Source organism: Nannobrachium achirus, assembly GCF_963921795.1.
Source record: "Nannobrachium achirus genome assembly, chromosome: 7".
Classification (NCBI taxonomy): Eukaryota; Metazoa; Chordata; class Actinopteri; order Myctophiformes; family Myctophidae; genus Nannobrachium; species Nannobrachium achirus.
This window is the reverse complement of record NC_137816.1, coordinates 10,088,652-10,109,222: the sequence shown is the minus strand read 5'-3', so window position 1 is coordinate 10,109,222 and position 20,571 is coordinate 10,088,652. Positions and strand designations below refer to the sequence as shown.

The 20,571-nt window shown below is 42.2% G+C and overlaps 3 protein-coding genes across 4 annotated transcripts in view; 2 read left to right on the top strand and 1 right to left on the bottom strand.

The window, feature by feature from the left end:
- The window catches only part of furina (furin (paired basic amino acid cleaving enzyme) a), a 101,183-nt gene extending 87,116 nt beyond the window's left edge, over positions 1–14,067 (top strand). For both annotated transcript variants that reach the window (XM_080730569.1, XM_080730568.1), the window contains exons 10-16: positions 1,732–1,832; positions 3,660–3,763; positions 4,061–4,178; positions 6,468–6,647; positions 6,747–6,871; positions 7,900–8,025; positions 9,533–14,067. In XM_080730569.1, coding sequence (XP_080586695.1) covers positions 1,732–1,832; positions 3,660–3,763; positions 4,061–4,178; positions 6,468–6,647; positions 6,747–6,871; positions 7,900–8,025; positions 9,533–10,149 — 1,371 coding nt within the window. In that variant the 3' untranslated portion in view covers positions 10,150–14,067. The remainder of the gene's footprint in view (positions 1–1,731; positions 1,833–3,659; positions 3,764–4,060; positions 4,179–6,467; positions 6,648–6,746; positions 6,872–7,899; positions 8,026–9,532) is intronic.
- An 848-nt stretch (positions 14,068–14,915) lies between these two features.
- On the bottom strand, positions 14,916–17,030 carry LOC308288574 (biliverdin reductase A-like; the record flags this gene model as incomplete). Its single annotated transcript, XM_080730045.1, has 3 exons — positions 14,916–14,960; positions 16,411–16,851; positions 16,947–17,030. 3 exons carry the CDS (start codon positions 17,028–17,030, stop codon positions 14,916–14,918), a joined length of 570 nt encoding a protein of 189 aa, XP_080586171.1.
- A 481-nt stretch (positions 17,031–17,511) lies between these two features.
- Positions 17,512–18,870, top strand: LOC308288573 (uncharacterized protein; the record flags this gene model as incomplete). Its single annotated transcript, XM_080730044.1, has 1 exon — positions 17,512–18,870. One exon carries the CDS (start codon positions 17,512–17,514, stop codon positions 18,868–18,870), a length of 1,359 nt encoding a protein of 452 aa, XP_080586170.1.
- Between the last annotated feature and the right edge of the window lie 1,701 nt (positions 18,871–20,571).

Below are 20,571 nucleotides of genomic sequence, written 5' to 3'. Positions count from 1 at the left end.
TTATGAGAATGCCAGGATTTTTATTTTTTTTATGAAGAAAAGGATTCAAGGTGGAGTTTGTTTCGGCTCAAATACCAAGAGGTAACTGAAGCTTCATTTGCTTCTTGCCATCTTCTTGTCTGAATAATGGCATGTCTTATTGTGTTTGGGAATGTGAACACAATCCTCCTTTTCTTTAAAGGAGTAGTTCACCCCCAAAATGACTTTTTTTCTATTGATTAGTCACACCATGGAGACTTGAGTTCAATAATATCTTTAGTTTTTTCACTTTTTTGTCACATTCCTAAGACAAAAATGTGATAACAATAAATTTGCCCCCATTCGACCCGAAACGGGTCCCCATCCGGAACGAATGGGGGCAAATTTATTGTTATCACATTTTTGTCTTAGGAATGTGACAAAAAACTACAAATATTATTGAACTCAAGTCTCCATGGGGCCCCGTTTCGAAACGGGTCCCCATCCGGAATCAATGGGGGTAAATTTACTCGAATCAAATTTTTGTCTTAGGAATGTGATAAAAACCAAAAGATATTATTGAACTGTACTCTCCATGGCATGAGTAATCAATAGAAAGAAAGTCATTTTGGGGGTGAACTACTCCTTTAAGCCCATGAACCATAGTATCCCTATTCTGAGGGTAGAATGTTTGACGGCAATTGTTAAATCTGCAAGCCCACAATGTGTCACGCTGTGACAGGTTGTGAGCTTGTAGATCTGCCATCTCCAGTAAAGATATATGGTGTAGAGGGAAAAAGAAGGCAGCCTAGTATAGACCCCTGGGGGACTCCAGTCAATGAAACTGAAACTCTGTCTTGAAATGTGGTGCTGGCACTCGCATATACTGTATGTATGCGATGCTCAGTTGCTCACACGCTCTAACTTTTCCCAAATGCACAGTCTAGCATTGAGAACCTAATGGACAGTCAGCTTATGACATCTCTCCGACATGTGTTGGGCCCCTTAGTGCTTCGGTGCTGCATGCATTTAATAGTTCTGTCACTCAAGAAGCAGCGAAGGAATACAAGATATCGAGAGAGTATCTTAATGTATGTTCAGGTTTTTTATGCTTTTTGAGTTTCCGTACTTTATTCTTGCTTCAGCAGTTAGGAATTTGGTGTAGTGCACTCATAAAATCATGCAGGCGTAAGAGTGGACAAGACATTATCACATGGCAAGTTTATTTGTATTTCACATTTCTACGACGCAATACAAAGTGCTTTGCACAGAATACTATTCGCATTGAGACAAAAGACACAAAAGGACGTTACTATTCAGAATAGTTTTAAAGAATAGAAAATGAAAAATAAAATTACAGTGCAGCACAAGAATCAAAGCTTTTATTTAAAAGAACAGAGTTGTAGCAGACCCGCAGTTTTCTGGGAGTTTGTTGAAAGCAATTATTTGACAGTGTAAAGATCTTATAAATAGAGTGATATGAAAATGAAACAAACCCTGGTTAAAATAAAAATGTATTCACAAAAAAAGGTGTTGTAGCTTAATTTCTCGGCTTAAACATTTGCTATATAAACGAAGAATTTCTTAGGAAATCTTAAATGATTTTTTTAAGTAAAATTTAAAATGCTTCCTGCTACGAGCTCTGACTGTGATATGTTTAACATACAGTATTACTGGTTTTGTATGGAAAACAGAACTAGCTAAAGGCTTTATGTGTTTTTTCTACAGTTGTACAACAGACCGTTAACCTCAGTGTGACCCTTTTTCTCACAGGTAACTACTGACCTCAAGTCAAAATGTACCGACTCCCACACCGGCACCTCTGCCTCCGCCCCACTGGCTGCTGGGATTATTGCTCTTGCCCTGGAGGCAAAGTGAGTACATGAGCACAATATGAATTGAACAGCTCCCTTTCTATTTGAACAAGTCTTAGCTGTGTTGGTTAGATACTTGTTGTGATAGATTGTTTGTTTTGAACAGGTCATTTTTTATGATTGATTGATTTATTGATTAATTACATGAATTAAACGCATGAAATCATAGAGTGCCATTGAACAGTCTACTTGTAACATGTCCACTTTGTGCAGAATACACTCTCTAATAGCAGCTTTCTCTTTTGATTGTAGGCTGTGAACGGCCTAGTATTAAATGAAGCAGGCCTGTATAGAAACCAATAGTACCTGCCAGCTATGCCTGCCTACGCATCTCCTCTGGTTGATTATAACACTTAATGAATTACTTTTCAGTGCCTCTGGCTCACCGAATGGCCCCATGTTTTTCCAAAAAGGGCAATTTGTTGTATAACTGCTAATCATTATTACACAGTCATGCTGCACTAATGTATGGACAAACAGAGGCGCTCTGGAAGAGGGGAAAATGTGTCTGGTGCCAAATTGGTTTAAGCTGGGAGAAAGAATTGGAATTGGGAAAAGTTGATAGTAGGTTAACACATTGGTTTACAATGCCCTGGTATTAAAAATCTGTGCATGTGAGGGTTTGTTAATAAGAAGTAAGGAAACTTCTGCACAGGATCAGTTGTGTGTGATCTACTTTAACACACATAACTTGGCTCCAACCCTCCATGACTGCACTTATGGTGATCTCATACTGTAGATCTTTTAGGTTATGTTGTCACTGGCAGCCCAAATCTGATTTGGGCTATCCAGACTGGAACCAGACTGTTTTGATCAAACAAAACACATGGAAACTGATCCTTGCTGATCAGATATATTAACATATAATATATAATAGTAAATTGAAATATGATTCAAATCTGATTTCTTAATGTCTCTCAGTCTTGACACTCGGACACTGAAACCTGAATTATACTTGCTGGAGTTTCTCGCTGACACCATTGTAAAATATTGATTATAGGTTATGAATATAGATTAAGCTTCACCTGGACAGTAAAGTCGTAAAGAGAAGATTTGAGAAAGAAACAAATCAGATTTTTCTGCAGTCTGAACAAAGCCTTAGAACTGTTCTTAAGCACAAGGTTGAACTTTTATTAATGAGGAGCAATTAAGTGCAAACTCAGGCTGACTGTGACTCAGTATAATTCAGGACTGTTAATTGCGACCGAAGGTCGCAGTTTACCATGAGAAACGTCACAGCTTGTCCACGTCAGTAGACCTGTAGACGGTCCTTGGGCAAACCCATAGACCGTAAAAATGTGTCATCATGATGTCATCATGCCCCTGACATCATGCACTGTGATGTCAGGGGAACCACTCTACCAGAATGGGTTTGCCGCTCTGACATCACGCTCTGGCTTCACTGTGATGTCACACTAACAGAATCCCTTTTATGCCCATATATGGAGTTCCCTGATGTCATCAATATTAATGATGCCCTGTTAGAGAGATCCCTGTGATGCCAGGGGGAACAAATCCCTTTTATGACCATATATGGAGATATGGAGATCCCTGTGATGCCAGGGGAAGAAATCCCTTTTATACCCATATATGGAGATCCCTGATGTCCACAGCCCTGATGTCCACTCCCTGATGTCCACATCACTGTTGCTTGTCGCCCTGAGGCATCTTACTAGTTTACTGTGTTTGTCAAATGTTCAACTGTTAGTTAAGACTGCGCTGACCAGATGTTTTATGATCTTTTCAGTGTTCCAACTTAGTCTTAAACCAGACTTTTCCTCTGTATGTGTGTGTATGTGATGCGTGTGCTTACAAATGATATTCTAGTAAAAACTTGACCTGGAGGGACATGCAACATCTGGTTGTAAGAACTTCTCGGCCCGCCCACCTCCTCACAAACGACTGGAGAACCAACGGAGTTGATCGTAAAGGTACAACTTGTCCTATGAATTGTGATGGCTATCTTCCTTTTGCTCTGACAGCTGTACTTTTTAAATGCAGCTGCGAGTGGTCTTAATTGGATATACGATCTATTATCGATTAAACACATTTTGCCCACATTAACAGATTACAGACTCAAGGTTTTGGATGTTGAGAAGATGTTTGTCAACAGGGAATGCCCCTTAATGTAATTTGTCATGGCCTTGTGGAATAATAATGATCTCGCCTTCAGCAGGCCAATATTGATCTTTGTGTCGCCCTGTCCTTGTGCGTGTTTGTTTTTTAAGTGAGCCATTCATATGGATATGGTCTGCTTGATGCGGGCGCAATTGTGTCAGCGGCAAAAACGTGGACCAACGTGGGACCCCAGCAGAAGTGTGTCCTGTCCATGGTCTCTGAGCCTAGGTTAGTACACGCACACACACACACACGCGCATGCACGTGCGCGCACACACACACACACACACACACACACACACACACACACACACACACACTCATATTCATCAATTGCTCACTCACTACAAAATCTTAATTTAACCCTGCGTGTAAGAATCTACAGATTGTGCAATTACATGCCCAGAATGGGGATGCTGGGATTCATATGGTGAAGGACCCGATGTCATTCTTAGTCACTGATTAACACAGGCTGTGCGATGAGAACATGATGAAGTGATCTGATCTGATTTAGACCAGGAAGTTTAAGAAGTGAAAGCTGAGAAGTTGTGGTGAGACAAGATGAACTGGTTCGTGACCGGACGGGGGGGGGGGGGGGGGGGGGGGTGTGAGAGGTGCTCATGTGTGACAGAGCTGCCTTGCTCCGCTGTGATAACACGTCATGTCTCCATTTTGAGCATGGCTCTGGGCATCTTTTGACATGCTCTGTTGGCTCTGGTACGTGCATGTGTTCGTGCAGATTCAGAGTGGAAATACTTGATTTTTAAGATTGTCGTTCCGAGAAGAGTATCTCTTCACGGTGGTTTCTAGGCTTCCGTGTCACTTAACTTTTTATTATCTTGTTTTTTTCTCTTATCCCTTCGTTCTTCATTCCATGGAACTTATACTGTTATGGTGATCCCAGAAAAGAAACATACAGCTGCTGTGAACAACAGCTGCTGTTAATCACAATGGTAATTTCTATTTTTAAAAAAAAGAGAAAAGAAACTCACATACACACACAAATTAAACCTCAAATTGATATGTATTTGGCTGCAGATCCAAAATTGAAAAGATGTTCCATGGACCCCCATAATATAAGATTTGTCAACATTTTCTTTTTAAATAGATCTACTGTACTGTACATACTCACAACACATTGCATCATGACACATTGTATGTAGGTAATTTATTTTTGAATAGCCAAAACATAAAATGTGGCTTAAGTGTTTGAACTGTTCCTCATTTTACTGGGGATCCCCAGCAATCAAGGACCCCAAGGTGTCCACAGATCCCACTTTTAGAACCAGTGCTCTATAGTAACTAATCACACCCATCTTTCTGACCATCCGTCAGTCCATAATTTAATTGCATTATTATAGGCTGGGACTTTAACTGATTAATTGCGATTAATTAATTACAGAAAATTAACGCGATTAAAAAAATGAACACATTTTAATCGCACTTGGTTTTTGCACCACAGAACCTTCAGTTTCGGGCATACCGATCATAGCGATGCACCAGCCAAGAAGAGACAACAAACGCAAAGGGAGAAATAGCCGATCAGATCGCTTTGCTTGGCCCAGTGGATGCGAAATTTAGATTTAAAAAACTCACTTGTTGATTCACTCAACAAAATGTGTTTTACTTGAAAAAAATGCTTCTCAGGTCAAATATCGATGTGCGATTAAAATGCGATTAATTAATCACAGAGCCTGTAATTAATTAGATTAAAATTCTTAATCGCATCCCAGCCCTAATTATTATTCTTGTGACCAGTACCACAGGCCAGGGCCCTCTCTGATCTGTTTTGATTTAGTGAATTGGTTCTGCACATTTCTGGTAACATGGGGTGATGAGTTGCTGGGGGTAGAAGAGACTTGCTAATCCTGTTCAAGGCTATAAACCGCCTGCCCTTCACAGTCACATACTGTACTGGCCAGAATCTAAACAGAGATGAATGGAACGTTCCAGTGCCTGGGCATCTTGTGGACAATTACAGTATCTACAAGGCAGCGACACAAACCATAAACCATATGCAAGGGAGCATTGATATTTACAGTATAATATATCTAGATATATATATCTAGATTTTGGCCGAAGGGCTTTTTACTGCTTTTCATTGGTTCAATAGACCAAATATTGAGACTGAATGCACAGGTGACTGTTTCATGTAATCAATTCCCAACAGATCTCCAAACCTGTTGTTTTGGGGAGCGCTGGTTTCAGTTCATTCAACCTCCTCTTTTGTGTTGGCTAGTGAGGTGCGCCCTAGCGAGACATATATACTTCATTGCGCAACAGTATTGCGCATCGAGAGTAGCTGATTTACAAGCTCACATCGCATCGCCAATGCAACCGTTGTGAGCTTGGAGGTCTGCAATTAGGCTTCATGGACTGCAGCTGGGCGAGCAATCGTAGCGACTGGTGACTTGATCATGAGGAGCGCTCCCTCCGTTCTGATGACGGCAAACTGTTTTGAATCGCTTTTAATGATATACTAATTATGTATACTGTACTGTGTATTGCATTTATCAGGAACATTGGCAGCCATTTGGTGATTGCCAAAAGTGTGGACTCCTGTATTGGGACAGCCAGCCATGTGACTTCATTGGAGCATGTACAGGCCCAGCTCTCATTGTCTTACAACCGCAGGGGAAACCTGGCAATCCATCTCATCAGCCCCATGGGCACACACTCTACACTGCTTGCCCCCAGGTATGCACGCACACACACACACACACACATGCACACACACCCACACGCGTCAATCTCCTGTATAATGAATCATTATATTCTACTTGTCCTTTCTGACAGGCCTCATGACTACTCGTCAGAGGGCTTTACTGACTGGGCTTTCATGACCACCCACTCCTGGGATGAGAACCCTAGTGGCGAGTGGACTCTGGAAATAGAGAATGTGGTGGGGGCCAGCGACTATGGTAAGTCGGCTTTCTCCTACCACCACTGTAAAAGGAGCATCAATTTTCCTGTTGATAAGGTTTTTCTAAATAACTATTTTATAGTTTAAGTCCTAACACAGTTCATAACCCACATTTTCCATACAGAACAATAAGGATTTGAAATGGACTTGTGTCCCATGTATGTACATGTTCCTATGCATTTGTGTGTTAGACATTAACACCCGCAGCGCAACACTCTTAAGTGAGCAATAATAATGGCAGACCCGATGGCCAAATGGTTGGGGTGATGGCACATGACATGGCTGTAAATGTCATGTGTTCAGCGTGTTCCCTGGTTCGAATCCCGGATGACCAGACTGTTACCTGCGTGTGTTGCGGGATTGAAGATGAAATGGAGATCTGCAACCAGAATCCCTGCCTCTTTGTTCTGTTTGCGTGGGCTGTGAAACCGACGGTGTATATAACCTTGCCCTAAATCAGCTTAATTTAAGCAGGGAGCATAATGAGTCGAGTGAGTCATGAGCCATGCACTGATGATGCTCTCTGGCCGTGAAACAACCCAGCCGTGCAGATCACCGACATAAGGTTTAGAGACGACACTGTTCACTGCAGCAAGAGAAACCCAGAACTATACTTGTCCGTCAGCTCCCCCCACCCACCCCTCAGTAAAGATGATTTACTAAGGCAGAACCGCTTGTAAGGCCCCCGCGATTACTCTTATAGTCTGATTTATGCTTCAGTTGAAAACATGTCATTTTTGCTTTTCAGCTGAAACGTTATTTCTAGTGAGCGACATGTTGGTTGCCGCTTTGTCGCAAGGCTTCAAGAGTTGTGCTCTTTCATAACACTTAGAATAGATTCTGACTAAAGCAGACGTCTGCCTTTTAGATTGCTGCTTATTACAGCAGTGCACATACTGTACTTTTCGTCCAAGAAATCTAAGAATATAAAACAAGAAGGATAGAAGCTACAGTTATACACCCTGGGGGCCTGTTACTTTTGGGACAATTTAACACATTTTCTCTTCCTTTCTCTCCATCTTTCAGGCACTCTAACCCAGTTCACTCTGGTCCTGTACGGAACAGGGTCTGCATCTTCCACGATGCAAGACGAGCTGTCTCAGCCTGGTAACGGTAGCTGCAAGACCTTTGACTTGCGGCAGATTTGCATCGGTAAGAACAGTATCAGTTTTGTCCTTTTGGTTACAGTTTATGCCACACACTATAGCAGCTTCTGCGGTAGCTGTTTTGGGGTTTGTGCATGTCATGTTGACTGTACAAGTTGGTTATCTGTTGAACAGGGTCGAACATTGATTTTTGTCTGCTTTACCACACCGTTTTGGTTCTTTTTGCTTTTTTGTTTGTTTTCCTATTTCAAATGTATGATATTTGCAGTTTGCAAACTTACTGTGAGGTTCCATGCATATAAATGTAAGGCTATCGGGCTGTTTTCCAATTACAAAATAGCAGAATGCTGATAAACCCTTTTTTATCAGTTCCTTCAGTGCCTTTGCGCACATTTTAAATTAATGATATCCAGATTTTGTCTACTGCCCAATCCAGATGGGCAGGCCTGACATACCACTGAGCAGTGCCTCTGTGATAGCTTACAGTACATCGACGCTGTCGGTTGTAAACTTTGCATGTGCAAAAATATGTAAAGAAATAACCTGTGTTCTATTGGATTAAAGTTATTATTATTATTAGTTAATACTTATTTTGTTCATACTTGTCATTGGTTAAATAAAGACCCACAGATAACCCATCACATTGAACTTTTGTGACGCTGTAGTGTGTAGTAGTATAACAAAGTAGGGCATTATTATTATTTTTAAAAGAAATTATGAATATCTGGAGATATGAGGTTTCTGCACAGTGGCAACTCAAGTAAACCCCATGATATGAAATGGTTGTAGTCTGACCCCTGCAGGCTCTTCGTGGTTCTTACATGGCACAGGGCTCAACCAAACAACAGATTGAAAGACTACATTAGATTTGGTTTAGAAAAAAAAGAAAAAAGAAAAAAACACAACTGCAGATTGAGTCTAAACTACAGCATGCAGTGCTTTTCTAAACTCGGTCACTATATCATAATCTGATCTAAAGTGATTAGCATAATAATTTGAGCAAATGCTTTTGTGCTTGGAACAAAAGCAAGGGTCTATGAGTCAACAGTTAAAACCCTGCTGTAAATTGGATTTTGTTTCCCCCTCCCGTCTCGCCACACTCTGTCAGCGCCCACATTTAATTGCCTTTGTAGGTAATGGTCTGCATCTGGACCTAGTGGAAATGGAAATGGGTCTGTTGACTTAAATATGCTGCACTCAGCATACACAATTTGCAAAGCTTTTTGTCATTGCATTTATAGTGAGCAAAATGTAGCATGGGGACATTTAAAGTGTTCAGGTTTGAAAATGTGTATTCCGATATGTTTTGAGACAATGTAGAATGAATTTGGGATAAGGATTGTCTCCTAAAAAGATGTAATTTGTAACATTTTTGAGTCACAACTGTCTCATTCTCCACAAGCTTCTCTCTTGTCTCTGCTGTATGTTGGGGTGTTTTTTTGATTAAATCTGTTCACCCGACATGGCATATCGCCGCAGTGTGAAGTTTTTTTTAGTTTGTTTAACCATCAGTGGAATACATTTCAGATCTCTTATTCTCTTTGTGTCAACAGAGTGCAACGCTGGCTACTACCTCTTCAGGCAGGGCTGCGTGAAGGAATGTCCAGCGGGCTTCTCTGCGGGCTCCCAGCCCCTCAACTACACGCAGGGCAACCTGGTGGAACCGGCCTCCGTCCTGACCTGCCTGCCCTGCCGGCCGCCCTGCCTGACCTGCAGCAGCCTCAGCCCGCGGGCGTGCTTGTCCTGCCCCGCCCACACCCGCCTGGACCCGGTCTCCGGCACGTGCCTGCACCTCAACCAGATCCGCGAGTCTCCCAGCCTCGGCAGCTTCATGGTGGGCCAGGGCAAGGGCGGCCCACAGCCCCAGTACAACTCTCGGCTGCCCGTCACCATCGCCGTGCTCAGCTGCATGGCCATCATCGCCACCTTCGCGGGCGTCTTCCTGTTGCTGCAGCTGCGCTCCTCGGGCGCGCTCCCCAAGCTGCCCTCCCTGGAGGCGGCCGGGGGGGGCCTGAGGGCGGGCTTCGGTCTCGGGGGCAACAGGGTGGTGTCGTACCACGGTATCCCCACAGTGTGGGGGGAAGAAGGGATAAACACAGACTCCGATAATGAAGAGTTTGGCGTCCACAACGAGAGGACTGCCTTTATCAAGACGCAAAGTGCTCTTTAACACCCCCCCCCCCTTTCCGCTCCTCTCTTGCTCTCAACAATCCCTCATCCCCTTCCCTTTGATAAAGAAGGGCTGTGGTACTGACCTTTTCACAGTCGTCTCCTGCTTTCATCTCTCATTCCTTCTCATTGTCTCTCACTGGGTTCTTATCCGGGTCCTGCCTTTTTGGATTGTGTGTCTTCCACCCGTCTGTGGATTGACCTAATCAGAGGCTGTTGCCTCTCGAAGCTGGGGTGGGGATGGCCTGAGCTCTTGCTCTGTTCACAGTTGGGTGCATTTCTATTAAACTAACTCTGTATCTCCCACGATTCGATCTTGATCACTAGCAGACAGAGCTTGTCTGTGATGGAGCCCACATCGCCCCACAACTTCAGGGTTCTCTGTGTCACAATAAACATACGAGGATTGTTTGCTTACTCCCTCTTTATTTTGTTTCCATGAGTATCGGTGCAGTAGCCAGATGAGATTGTTACATGTGGGTAAAACAGTTTGTGTGGGTGTGGGGGTGTGTGTGTTTGTTGGTGTGGTTGTGGGTGTGGGTGATTGACTGGCCCAGTGTGGGGGTAAATTTGATGAGCATTATAGTTAGTTTTGTAACAGAGCAGCTACAACTGCTTCTGTCTTATCTAGAACTATGAAATTATAATATCAAGTAATTGGCACTGAAAGTCATATTTTGGAAATTATTGCTTCACTGTGCTGAACCCCTGACAATTAGCTGAAGCAAATGTTTTAAACCGCATCAAGTTAAACTTTTTGGCACAAATTCAGTATTTGAAAAAAGCATAATGCAACATCCCTACCAAAGGACTGCAAAATATATCGAATAAAAGACGTAACGTAGAAATGTAACCCACACTCTGATTTCTGTAAAGTAAGTGCCTCCTCGGGGTGGATGTTTCATGGACACGTCATTTAACTGGATGTAATTAATTCCTTTTTTCTTTTCTTTTTTAGAGAACCAAAAATAATCTTGGGCGTTTGGGTCAGTCTCTTTCATTTTAGGATGAGACGCAATCATAGTGTTTTAATCTCTTTCTAGTCGCGTGTCTCTTTCTTAGCTCTCATAGTAGAAACCCATTCTGACGTTTCCTATTGGCAACTATACAGTACATAAATCTCCTGACATGATTTCATCCCATCTGTAGTAGAGTAGCTGCAGGGTTTTTTGAAACATATTGTCGCTGTCAGGCAGAAAACATTTATGTCCAACAGCATTACTTTTCAGGAAATGCAAAAAAGAGCCTGTTCCAATGGATCCAATGTAGTTGTTTGTTTATATATGTATAAAAGCCACAGACATGGGCCTACTACACCACTTTGAACTTGACGTCCCTGTCTTGGAAATGTCATGTCATAAGCAAAACTTGTCAAAGATAGCAGATATCGGCTATTTGCGCGAAAAACATGAAAACAAACATTACAAGATTATATATGGAGATACTTGTTTTTTGCCTGACAATGATGATATCCAACAACTCAATAGATTACTTAATTTCATTAACACAAGGGCTTTTCGAAGCAGCTGTCAGATTATTTGGAACCTGTGATCAACCTTTTATTTTTATTTATTTTGTACCCTACAGAGACGACTGAATGGTACATGTTCTCTCCGTCAAAACAAATAGGCACAGCCTAGATCATACACATGTTTAGCATCATCGTGTGTGCTTATGTGTGAGTTAGAGCTTGTCCAAGTGCTCACATGAATTTAGTCGCACAACTGCGTTGCTCGCCAAAAAACACCTGACTTTTAAAGTGGGAAATGTGAACTGTCTTTTGATCACTCGTGTGAATGGCCTGTACTTTTCTCTAGGTTCTCGCCGTGAGCTCACAGCTTTGTACTTGTAGGCTGTGTTACACTATCCTGAGACTTATCTGTTGTCACAGCTTCTCTACACCCATCATCCAGTCATCTTCTGGTCTGACCCTGAGATTATGTTATATTTAGGAATTAACTAGAACTTTAATGTATTAATAGCAAAGATGTTAATTTTTTCTTATCTTCAGTGAAAAATATTCTAAAGCAGTTTTTATTTAGAGCTGTGTTTCCTCTAAAATCTGCATCTCATAAACTGATCCAGTGTATGAATTTAGGATCCATCTTTTTTTGTTATGAAGTTTGTTTTCTAGTTTCAGTGCAGGACTGTGGAGCTTGCTGAGATAGGTTGTCATGGTGATGACATTCAAGACTGCATCTACCTCTCATACCGTTCAGCAATGTTTCACTTGTTAATAATACTACATGATTACATTATTACTGTAAGGATACATGATCATATTAGTCACAAATAAAAAAAAATGAACTTCATGGGAGAGCGTGGAAGAAGTATAATCTCCCTGATTTATATTTTAGAAATAATACATAGTACCAGGTCTAGAAGTCTGCAGCATGAATAATAGTACCCTTAAACCTTATATTTGAGTTATCACTTAAATATATTGCCTCTATATAGGGTTGAGCATCATGGGTGTTAACCAATGCTTTAAATTTATGTTCTTGATAGTTGATTGGTAGCATAGCATTCAGGTTTATACTCAATTGAACGACGGTGGTGTGTGCCAAAAATGCAAATGCATTGTGAACTTGCTCTTTTCAACACGTGATACCACCTTACAACCAAGCATTAAGAGAATGTGTTTTGCCTTATTGTTGCTGTTGGATGGAAACCTCATTATGTCCAAAACTAACTTAGCAGAAAAATATCCTGTGTTCCATTGGACCCAATGTACTGGTAGTTGTTATTTAGTCATTCTTGTTAATGCCTTTCATTGGTTCAATATTTATAAAACACACAGACGCATCAGTAAAAAAAAAAAAAAAAAAAAAGATCTACAAGCTCACACTGCGTCACATTGTAGTTCGGCTATTTTTGCTAGTGTGACACTACTATGACGAATCGGGGCATTAATTTGTGAAAAATACAAAAGCTGAAATATGTAGATTAGCGGTTTCTGCGCGACAGCAACAATATACATAGATTTTATGTCCCTGACAATCACCGTTTGTCTTCCCTTTTGGCAGCTTGGAAGTTGTACAAGCATCACAAGAAAACGAAGCTTGATTTAAAGATTTCTTGAAAAAAGCTTTCATTGGTTGTACCACTATACCATAAATATGGTGGATCTAATTTGATTAACGTTGATTTTCTTGCACATGTAAGCAAAAAAATTACAACTAGAAAGGCAAAATTTTATAAATGGCAAGTATCATAAAATAAATGACCTTTCCCTGCTTGCCAATGGCAGCAGTAACTCTAAATGCACTGGGAAGGAGTCGGCTGCTTCAGCCAAGGGGTACACGTTTTAAAAACGACCTAAATAGGGGTTTAGAGTCCCTTTTCTCAAAAAAAATCATGAGACTTATTCAAAATGATGTGTGAATCCTTACAAAATGTAACTATTGTTTGCTTGTATGTATAAAGCCTATCATGTTTTTCCCTTGTGTTTTCTGACAAAAACATCCATAGTAGAGTACTGAGCAGTGGTTCTCAACCTTTTTAATTTCAAGGACGCCCACATTAGGCCACCTACACCAATTTGTCACAATCTCCATCTCCTTTATCCCCAATCTACTCTGAAAAATGTATGTACAATCGTATCAATCATTTAGCTGTTAAGAACCAGTGCTCCAGTACATGCACTTTGCAGCTTGGCATGTCAGATACTAAGTACTGGGAAAAACTGATCAAACATTGTGCTTTGACGCATGGATGAAGACTGTGTTATCCATTTAATACTTTATTTTCTCTCAGTGGCTTTAATGAACAGGGGATGCTACATACACCAGAAAGCACATTTAGAGATGCTTTCCTGTCTTACTTAAATGTTTTATACATATTTTTTTTATGTTTTGTGAAGTCGTATGTTTAAAGCTTCATCTCTTGACCTTATTTTGGTCTTTAAAAAAAGAATTGCGCTCTGCAAAAAAACAGTGCTAAAAAGTACTCTGGTGGAAAAGGTTCTTTAACATCCAGTTCATGTCCAGAATGTTATTATAAAAGGTTCTATGTAGCTCCTCTGATTATCATAAATATCCTATTTTGCTTTGGTTCATTCCTCCTTATGCTACAACTATGGTGGTCAGTTTCAAGTTTGGCTTAATCCCAGCAATATCTTTGGCTTAACCAAAGACTGAACCCGTTTTTACTATTTGTCCTGTGAGCTTATTTTGCATTCGGATATCGGCATCCATCGACTTCTGTTTAATTTGTTTTGCTGTAATTCCTGCCTTTAAATATTCTACACAGTAATTCATCAGTGTTAAACACTAACCCTATGGATCCATTTGGTTCAATATTCACCACCTTCCTCTAACACTAAAGCTAAAGTTGATGTGATAAAAAGAAGACAAAAACGAAATATCTATATTCCAATAGTAATTAAGTGTTCATTCAGTAATGGGTCTCCCCAGTCCCCATCTCCCCAGCTCTTAGAAAACTGAAAATACATTTTTAGGACCGGTCGGAACAATTTTATCGAGTCAGGATGGAGAACTCCACAAAGATCAATTTGAAATATTTCCAGTTAAAGTTTTGTCTCATCACATCCAATTTCACATTGATCCTTTATCTTGTATGAGGTCTCTCTTGATAGGATACAATTGGTATCTGGGAAATGTGTTTTCTATTTACCAAAGAGCTGAGAGATTCCTGTAGCTGAACACACTATAGCAACGATTGCTGTCAGAACATTGAACTATTTTACACTAATTTTAACAAAACAAATACTGTATCACTTCCACCATCTTGAAATTAACACTGATTTTACTGTGTATAAAGATTTGCCGTGGCATTCTGTATGTTCAGCAGCTGTGGAGGGAGGAGGTAGAGAATGTATCCCATCACCATAAACTTAAGGGCTGAATCAGGTGTATGTGTGTATGTTTTGTGCGTGCGCGCGCGCGTGTGTGTGTGTGTGTGTGTGTGAGTGAGAGGGCGTGCATGTGTGCACGCAACACGCATCTTTGTTAAAGTATAAATGAAACACTTCTGGGTGTGCAGGCTCAGTGGAGTGGCCTCACACAGCTCTGTCGACCACTTCCCACCTCTTATGAGGTCACTGACCTGTGGCTTCACGCAGTGCAGCCGGTGACCTATGAATAATATAAAATGAACTATATTACTTGGGACATAGCTCTAAAATAAGGCCTATTTTTGTATTATATGAATGGTGCAGTGTACTTTTCTTGTAATTTAAAGATTGTTTTGTGCTTTTATTTTCTCCTTATTTAATTGATGTCAATTATAGATTCTACTAAAAAAAATAAAAATCTATGCAAATTTGATTCTTGTGTTTCTTCCTTACCATGGTGTGCTGGTATTTATGATCGAACATAACCGTGTGTACTAGACATCGAAAAGACCCATTGACCACATCACGTGGTTAATGGCTTATTATTGCAAAGATGGCATGCCAGCCAGGTTATACTGGTACTCGTGTTCAACTGAGAGTTGGGAATTGGAATTTATGACAACTAAATGGTTGTTAACTATTAACGCAGCTAATTATTGATTATTTGAAACCTTATAGAGACCATTTATTTTGGTGTCATCTAAATTATTACTGTTTGTCAGGCATGTCCTTTCTTTTCTTCATGTTTAACGGTCCAGGCCCAGGACACTTTGGTAGAGATTTGTGTTGTCAGTTACCTTGCCATGAAAATACGCATAAACGTGAATCAAACTAAAGGGACCGTACCTATGTTCCCCAGGTTCTATGTTCCCCACTTTCTTAACCCTAACCTCACTCAAACTAATGCTGTGAGGTGGGGAACATAGAACCTGGGGAACATAGAGGACCCCAAACTAAACACTACACATTCCTAGTGCTGTCAAACAAATACACAAAGCTATCTATGAAATCTATAATAAAGTTGAATCTGAAACACAATTTTACACAATGGGGGGTCCCTGCTTTATCTCTCTCTCAACTAGGGGGTTCTCAAATGTTCGTGGTTCTGTTGCTGACAGTGGCATAGTATGCTCTCAGCTAGGCACAGACAGAGTAGAATCCTCCATCTTTCTTTTTGCAGGTCTTCAGGGGACATGCAATCTGAGTTCCCAGAAGTTCTTTTCTTTGCCACTAGGGGGGCGAGAAGAACCTCTGGGCCAAAACTATTATATCCCTGGCCAGGAAGTTGTCCCAGGCTCAGAATTTGAGCTGGGATGTAGAGCCCTGTGCAAACCCTCAAAACATTCAGAATGAAACCAAACAACAACACTACAACAATCTGCAGACATGTTTTGTGGTGAATCCTACCAGACTAGGGAACATGAGGCCCAACAGCTTCCCAGAGAAGAGCACCAGGTCCTGCATGAAGAGGTCCACAGCGCCCCTGGTGGCCATGGGCATGTGACACACCGTGCCAGAGTCCATGCGGAAGTCGATGTTCTCGACTCTGGGGAGGCCCGGTCCTCGCTCCTCTATCCATGTCAGCCTCCTGTTGTCCAGGGTCTGCAGCAGAGCGGTCATCTTCATGTAGCTGTTGCCCGGACGCTCCTCCATCGTGGCACTGGTCACTGACAGCTCTCCAAACAGATCCACCAACCAGCTGAGACCAGAAATACCACTGAACACCATGAAGCCAAAGTCGGAGTTTAGAGCCCCACCAATGAAACGCAGTGTTCCCTCCAGGCTCCAGCAGTTGTCAGCTCTGTCTTCAGCTGCTGGTATTCTACTGTTAACAACCCTATGTCTTCTCTGCTCAGAGCTTCATCCAACAACATCTGTTTCACACCCTGTTTTGGCTCCATGCTGCGTCTGGATAGGAATCCTTTGACACACAGTTTGTCAACAATGCTGCTAGGCAGTGCTGCCAACAGGTCCCTGATCCTCACGCTGACAACCTCGCCCGTGCCCACCACCACTGCACCAAACATAACTGATCTCCAAGACCATTAGGTTCCACCAACAGTGTTACGTCCCAACGTCCTCGTTAGTTAAGCATGTTCATTCTAAAATAACAAATAACATCCATAAATCTGTCATATAGGAAGTCCCTCCCTTCCTCTCCCTCTGACTCCCTCTCTGACACTCTCTCGCTGATTGAGCTCTGTCTGAAATCACCCTGAAAGTTTTGCCTACTTATTTGTGCTCCATGTATGGATATATCTGTGTCAGGCATGGCCTTATATGGACGGGGGGAAAACAGTTTCCTCCCAGCCTGTCGGCCTGGGGAAGCTAATCTGACAACAGCAATGTCGTCAGATGGGGTAGATACTCTGACGACATCTATGCCAGATATATTCAGTAGCACAGATTTCTTAAACGGACCAGGTGATTTGAGCAACGCACAACCTGTTGTTTTAAATGAGCGAAATTAACTTTACCAGGCTTGATATCGTCAACGAGCGCTTTGCAATGTTCGGAAAGATTAAAAGTCGGAATGCTGCAAACGCAGAGGCGATATGTGGCAGCGTGGCCTGTGATGAACGCATCTTACGGGACTGTCATCAGCTGTACGTCGATGCAGACAGTGGGCTTGTCACAATAGCCCAGTGTGTTGATATAACATTGCAGCCCCCCAGGAAAAAGATCACGGTCATGGTGATGGGAAACCACTCAGCTGGCAAGAGCACCTTCATCAACTGGTATGTCGAAGAGCACATCCAACGCACTGGTGTTGCTATAGAGACCCAAGGCTTCACCTTTGTTACTAGTGGCCGCAAGAGAGAATCTCTCACAGGAAATGCCACCTTTCATCTATATCCACACTTCAAGCCTTTGCAAGAATTCAAAGGCGTGTCAGAGTACCTGAGCACCGAGATCTGCACGTCGCGGCAGAAGCGCTTCAGCCTGGTGACGTTCGTGGACACGCCGGGCCTTGTGGATGGAGACATGAAGTATCCATTTGATGTCGACCAGGTTCTCATGTGGCTAGGCGAACAGTGTGACCTGATCCTGGTGTTCTTTGACCCCATGGGCCAGGCTCTGTGCAAACGCACGCTAAACATAGTAGAGGCCCTAAACGAGCAGCACGGGGAGAGGCTGCGCTTCTACCTCAGCAAGGCTGATGAGGCCGGTGGAGACTCTGACAGACAGAGAGTGATGATGCAAATCGTTCAGGAGCTGTGCAAGCGGCCGGGACTCAACAAATGTGGCTTCGACATGCCTACTATCTACATTCCGACGCCAAGCAAGCCCAGTCGCTGTGTTAACCAGATCGAGGAGCTGTGTCGCACCATTGAGAAAACCATCAACCAGACTTTACAGAACACACTCAACTCGCTGGAGAAGGACTGTGAGCTCGTCACTGAGGCCATGAGAGGCAAACTCCTCGACGACATGCAGACCAGTGTTGAGAATCGCCGGTTGCACCTCAAAGGCTTCTTCCTGGGCCTACTGGGGCTCAGCATGCCATTGGTGCTGATGCTCATGCTGGTCGTGGGCAACCTCTCCAGAGAATTGCTAGAAATGGTGCTGGGACGCTGCATCACGGAAGTACTCACTCACCACCTAACTCCTGCGGTGCACGTGTTCAACTCCCTGTCTTGGAGGCAGCAGTTCTACGGATGTGGCGTGCTGGTGCTCCTCTCCTACTTCCTGCTCATCTTCGCACGCGTATCCTTCACGACTCCACAAACTCTGTCACGCAAACAGAAAAGGCAGCTGCAAGAGAAACTGGATTATGTACAGGATGTGGTCAAGACCAAAAAGAAAGCAATGTATGAAGACTACCTGCGCCAGAGTGTCTGTGATCAAGACCTGGACTGCTTGTAGAGAGAGACCAGCCACCACAACAAAGGTCAACATGTTCTGTCTACCATAGGACCAAAATGCATTCTAACTTTAATGCTTTTCCTACCATCTATTGCAGTTGTTCAATATACTGTATGGCTGTTATATATAATCCATCTAGATTCTTTAAATCAAAATGTCACAAATAAATTACACACTTTTTGTTGACGTGTTTTTTTTTAGACAGGGGTTCAAGTTTCACCCAATAAATACATTCCACATGCAGTACCTTCATGCCATGGTGTTTCTACTATTATGAGTCATCCGATGTTCTGTGATGAGTAACAAATTGCCACAACGTCAGTCAACCAGCAACTACAGTACATCTTTATGATGTGGTTGCTTTTTCTTCACCCCCCCACACACACACTGTACATACTGTATATGATCGGGCTGAAACGTTAGTCAAATATGGTTGAAGTCCTAGATCCAGCAGATGGCCCTGTTTTTGTGTCTACCAAATGTGTTTTTCCCACCTTCCGGGAAGCATTGGTTTCTACTTATTTCAGTAGTGTATGAAAATCAGCTTGCAGAGATTGTAAACTTGCTTGAGAATCCAACACGGTGAACTGACTTTTTTTTTCTTTATGTCATTTACATGTGTGGTATGCAGTTGAATGTACATATTGGAACTTGGCCTTTTTGTGAGAGCGAATCAGCAATTATTATCCCTGATGATGTAGAGGAAATTGTAGGGCCACATTCTTCTCTACATCTCTGTTACAGCCATATAATGACCTTTTCAGTTGCCCAACATTAAGCCCTCCAGTTTGCTGGTAGACAGACTGCTCCTTAGTCAGATTGTCATGTCATTTAACTTTGAAAATGATCGTTCACAGCATAACTGGAGTTATTGAAAATGTCTGCATGAACCTCTGGCACCTCTTGCCATCTGTTTGAGGACAGCTTGTGTTGACATCCCATGGGCAGAGAGGATGTGTATCCAAATGGAGCGATGTGCCTGTGTCTCTTTTCATGTCTCTCCTCCCACAGTAACCCCTTATTACCACTGCTACTGTATGTCACTGAGTGAGGAGGTCAAACAGCGTTCCACTCTCAGACGGCCATTTGAGTCGTATCAGACAGCATTGAGGTGGAGATGCAAACACCATACACCTACATGCATATTGTTGGGCGACTGTGATGCCTGCATAGAAGCCTCTGTTCATGTTTGAAGCCATCATCTTTGTGCACAGGCTCAGTTTCAAATCCTCAAGGAAATGTTAGCAACCCGCACTGGAGCCAGGAAATCTGACAAATCTGATGGCGCAAAATAATGTATAATTCCTATAGGGTGATGATTTAAAAACACCTGCATCATAGTAGTCAGGCTTGCACTTCATTGGTTGAGGTTTTAAAGGTACAGTCACTCTCACAGTTGTTGTTTTTTTTTTGAAGCGGTGAAAGCCGCTTCCAAGGAGTGGCTTTGTGTGTTCCGTTCATGTCCATATATGGTAATTTCAGTCCAGAATCAACAGGTTTTATCTGTCCCGTACATGTGTGTCCCGTTCATGTCCATATATGGTCATTTCAGTCCAGAATGAACAGGTTTTATCTGTCCCGTACGTCCAGAATATGTGTCCCGGTCTGATGATTGGATGATTAAAAATGTCCAATGAGACCATACTTTGAGGATTGGTCAAGCTTCACATGACAATTCGGCCCTCCAGATAAAATCATTCA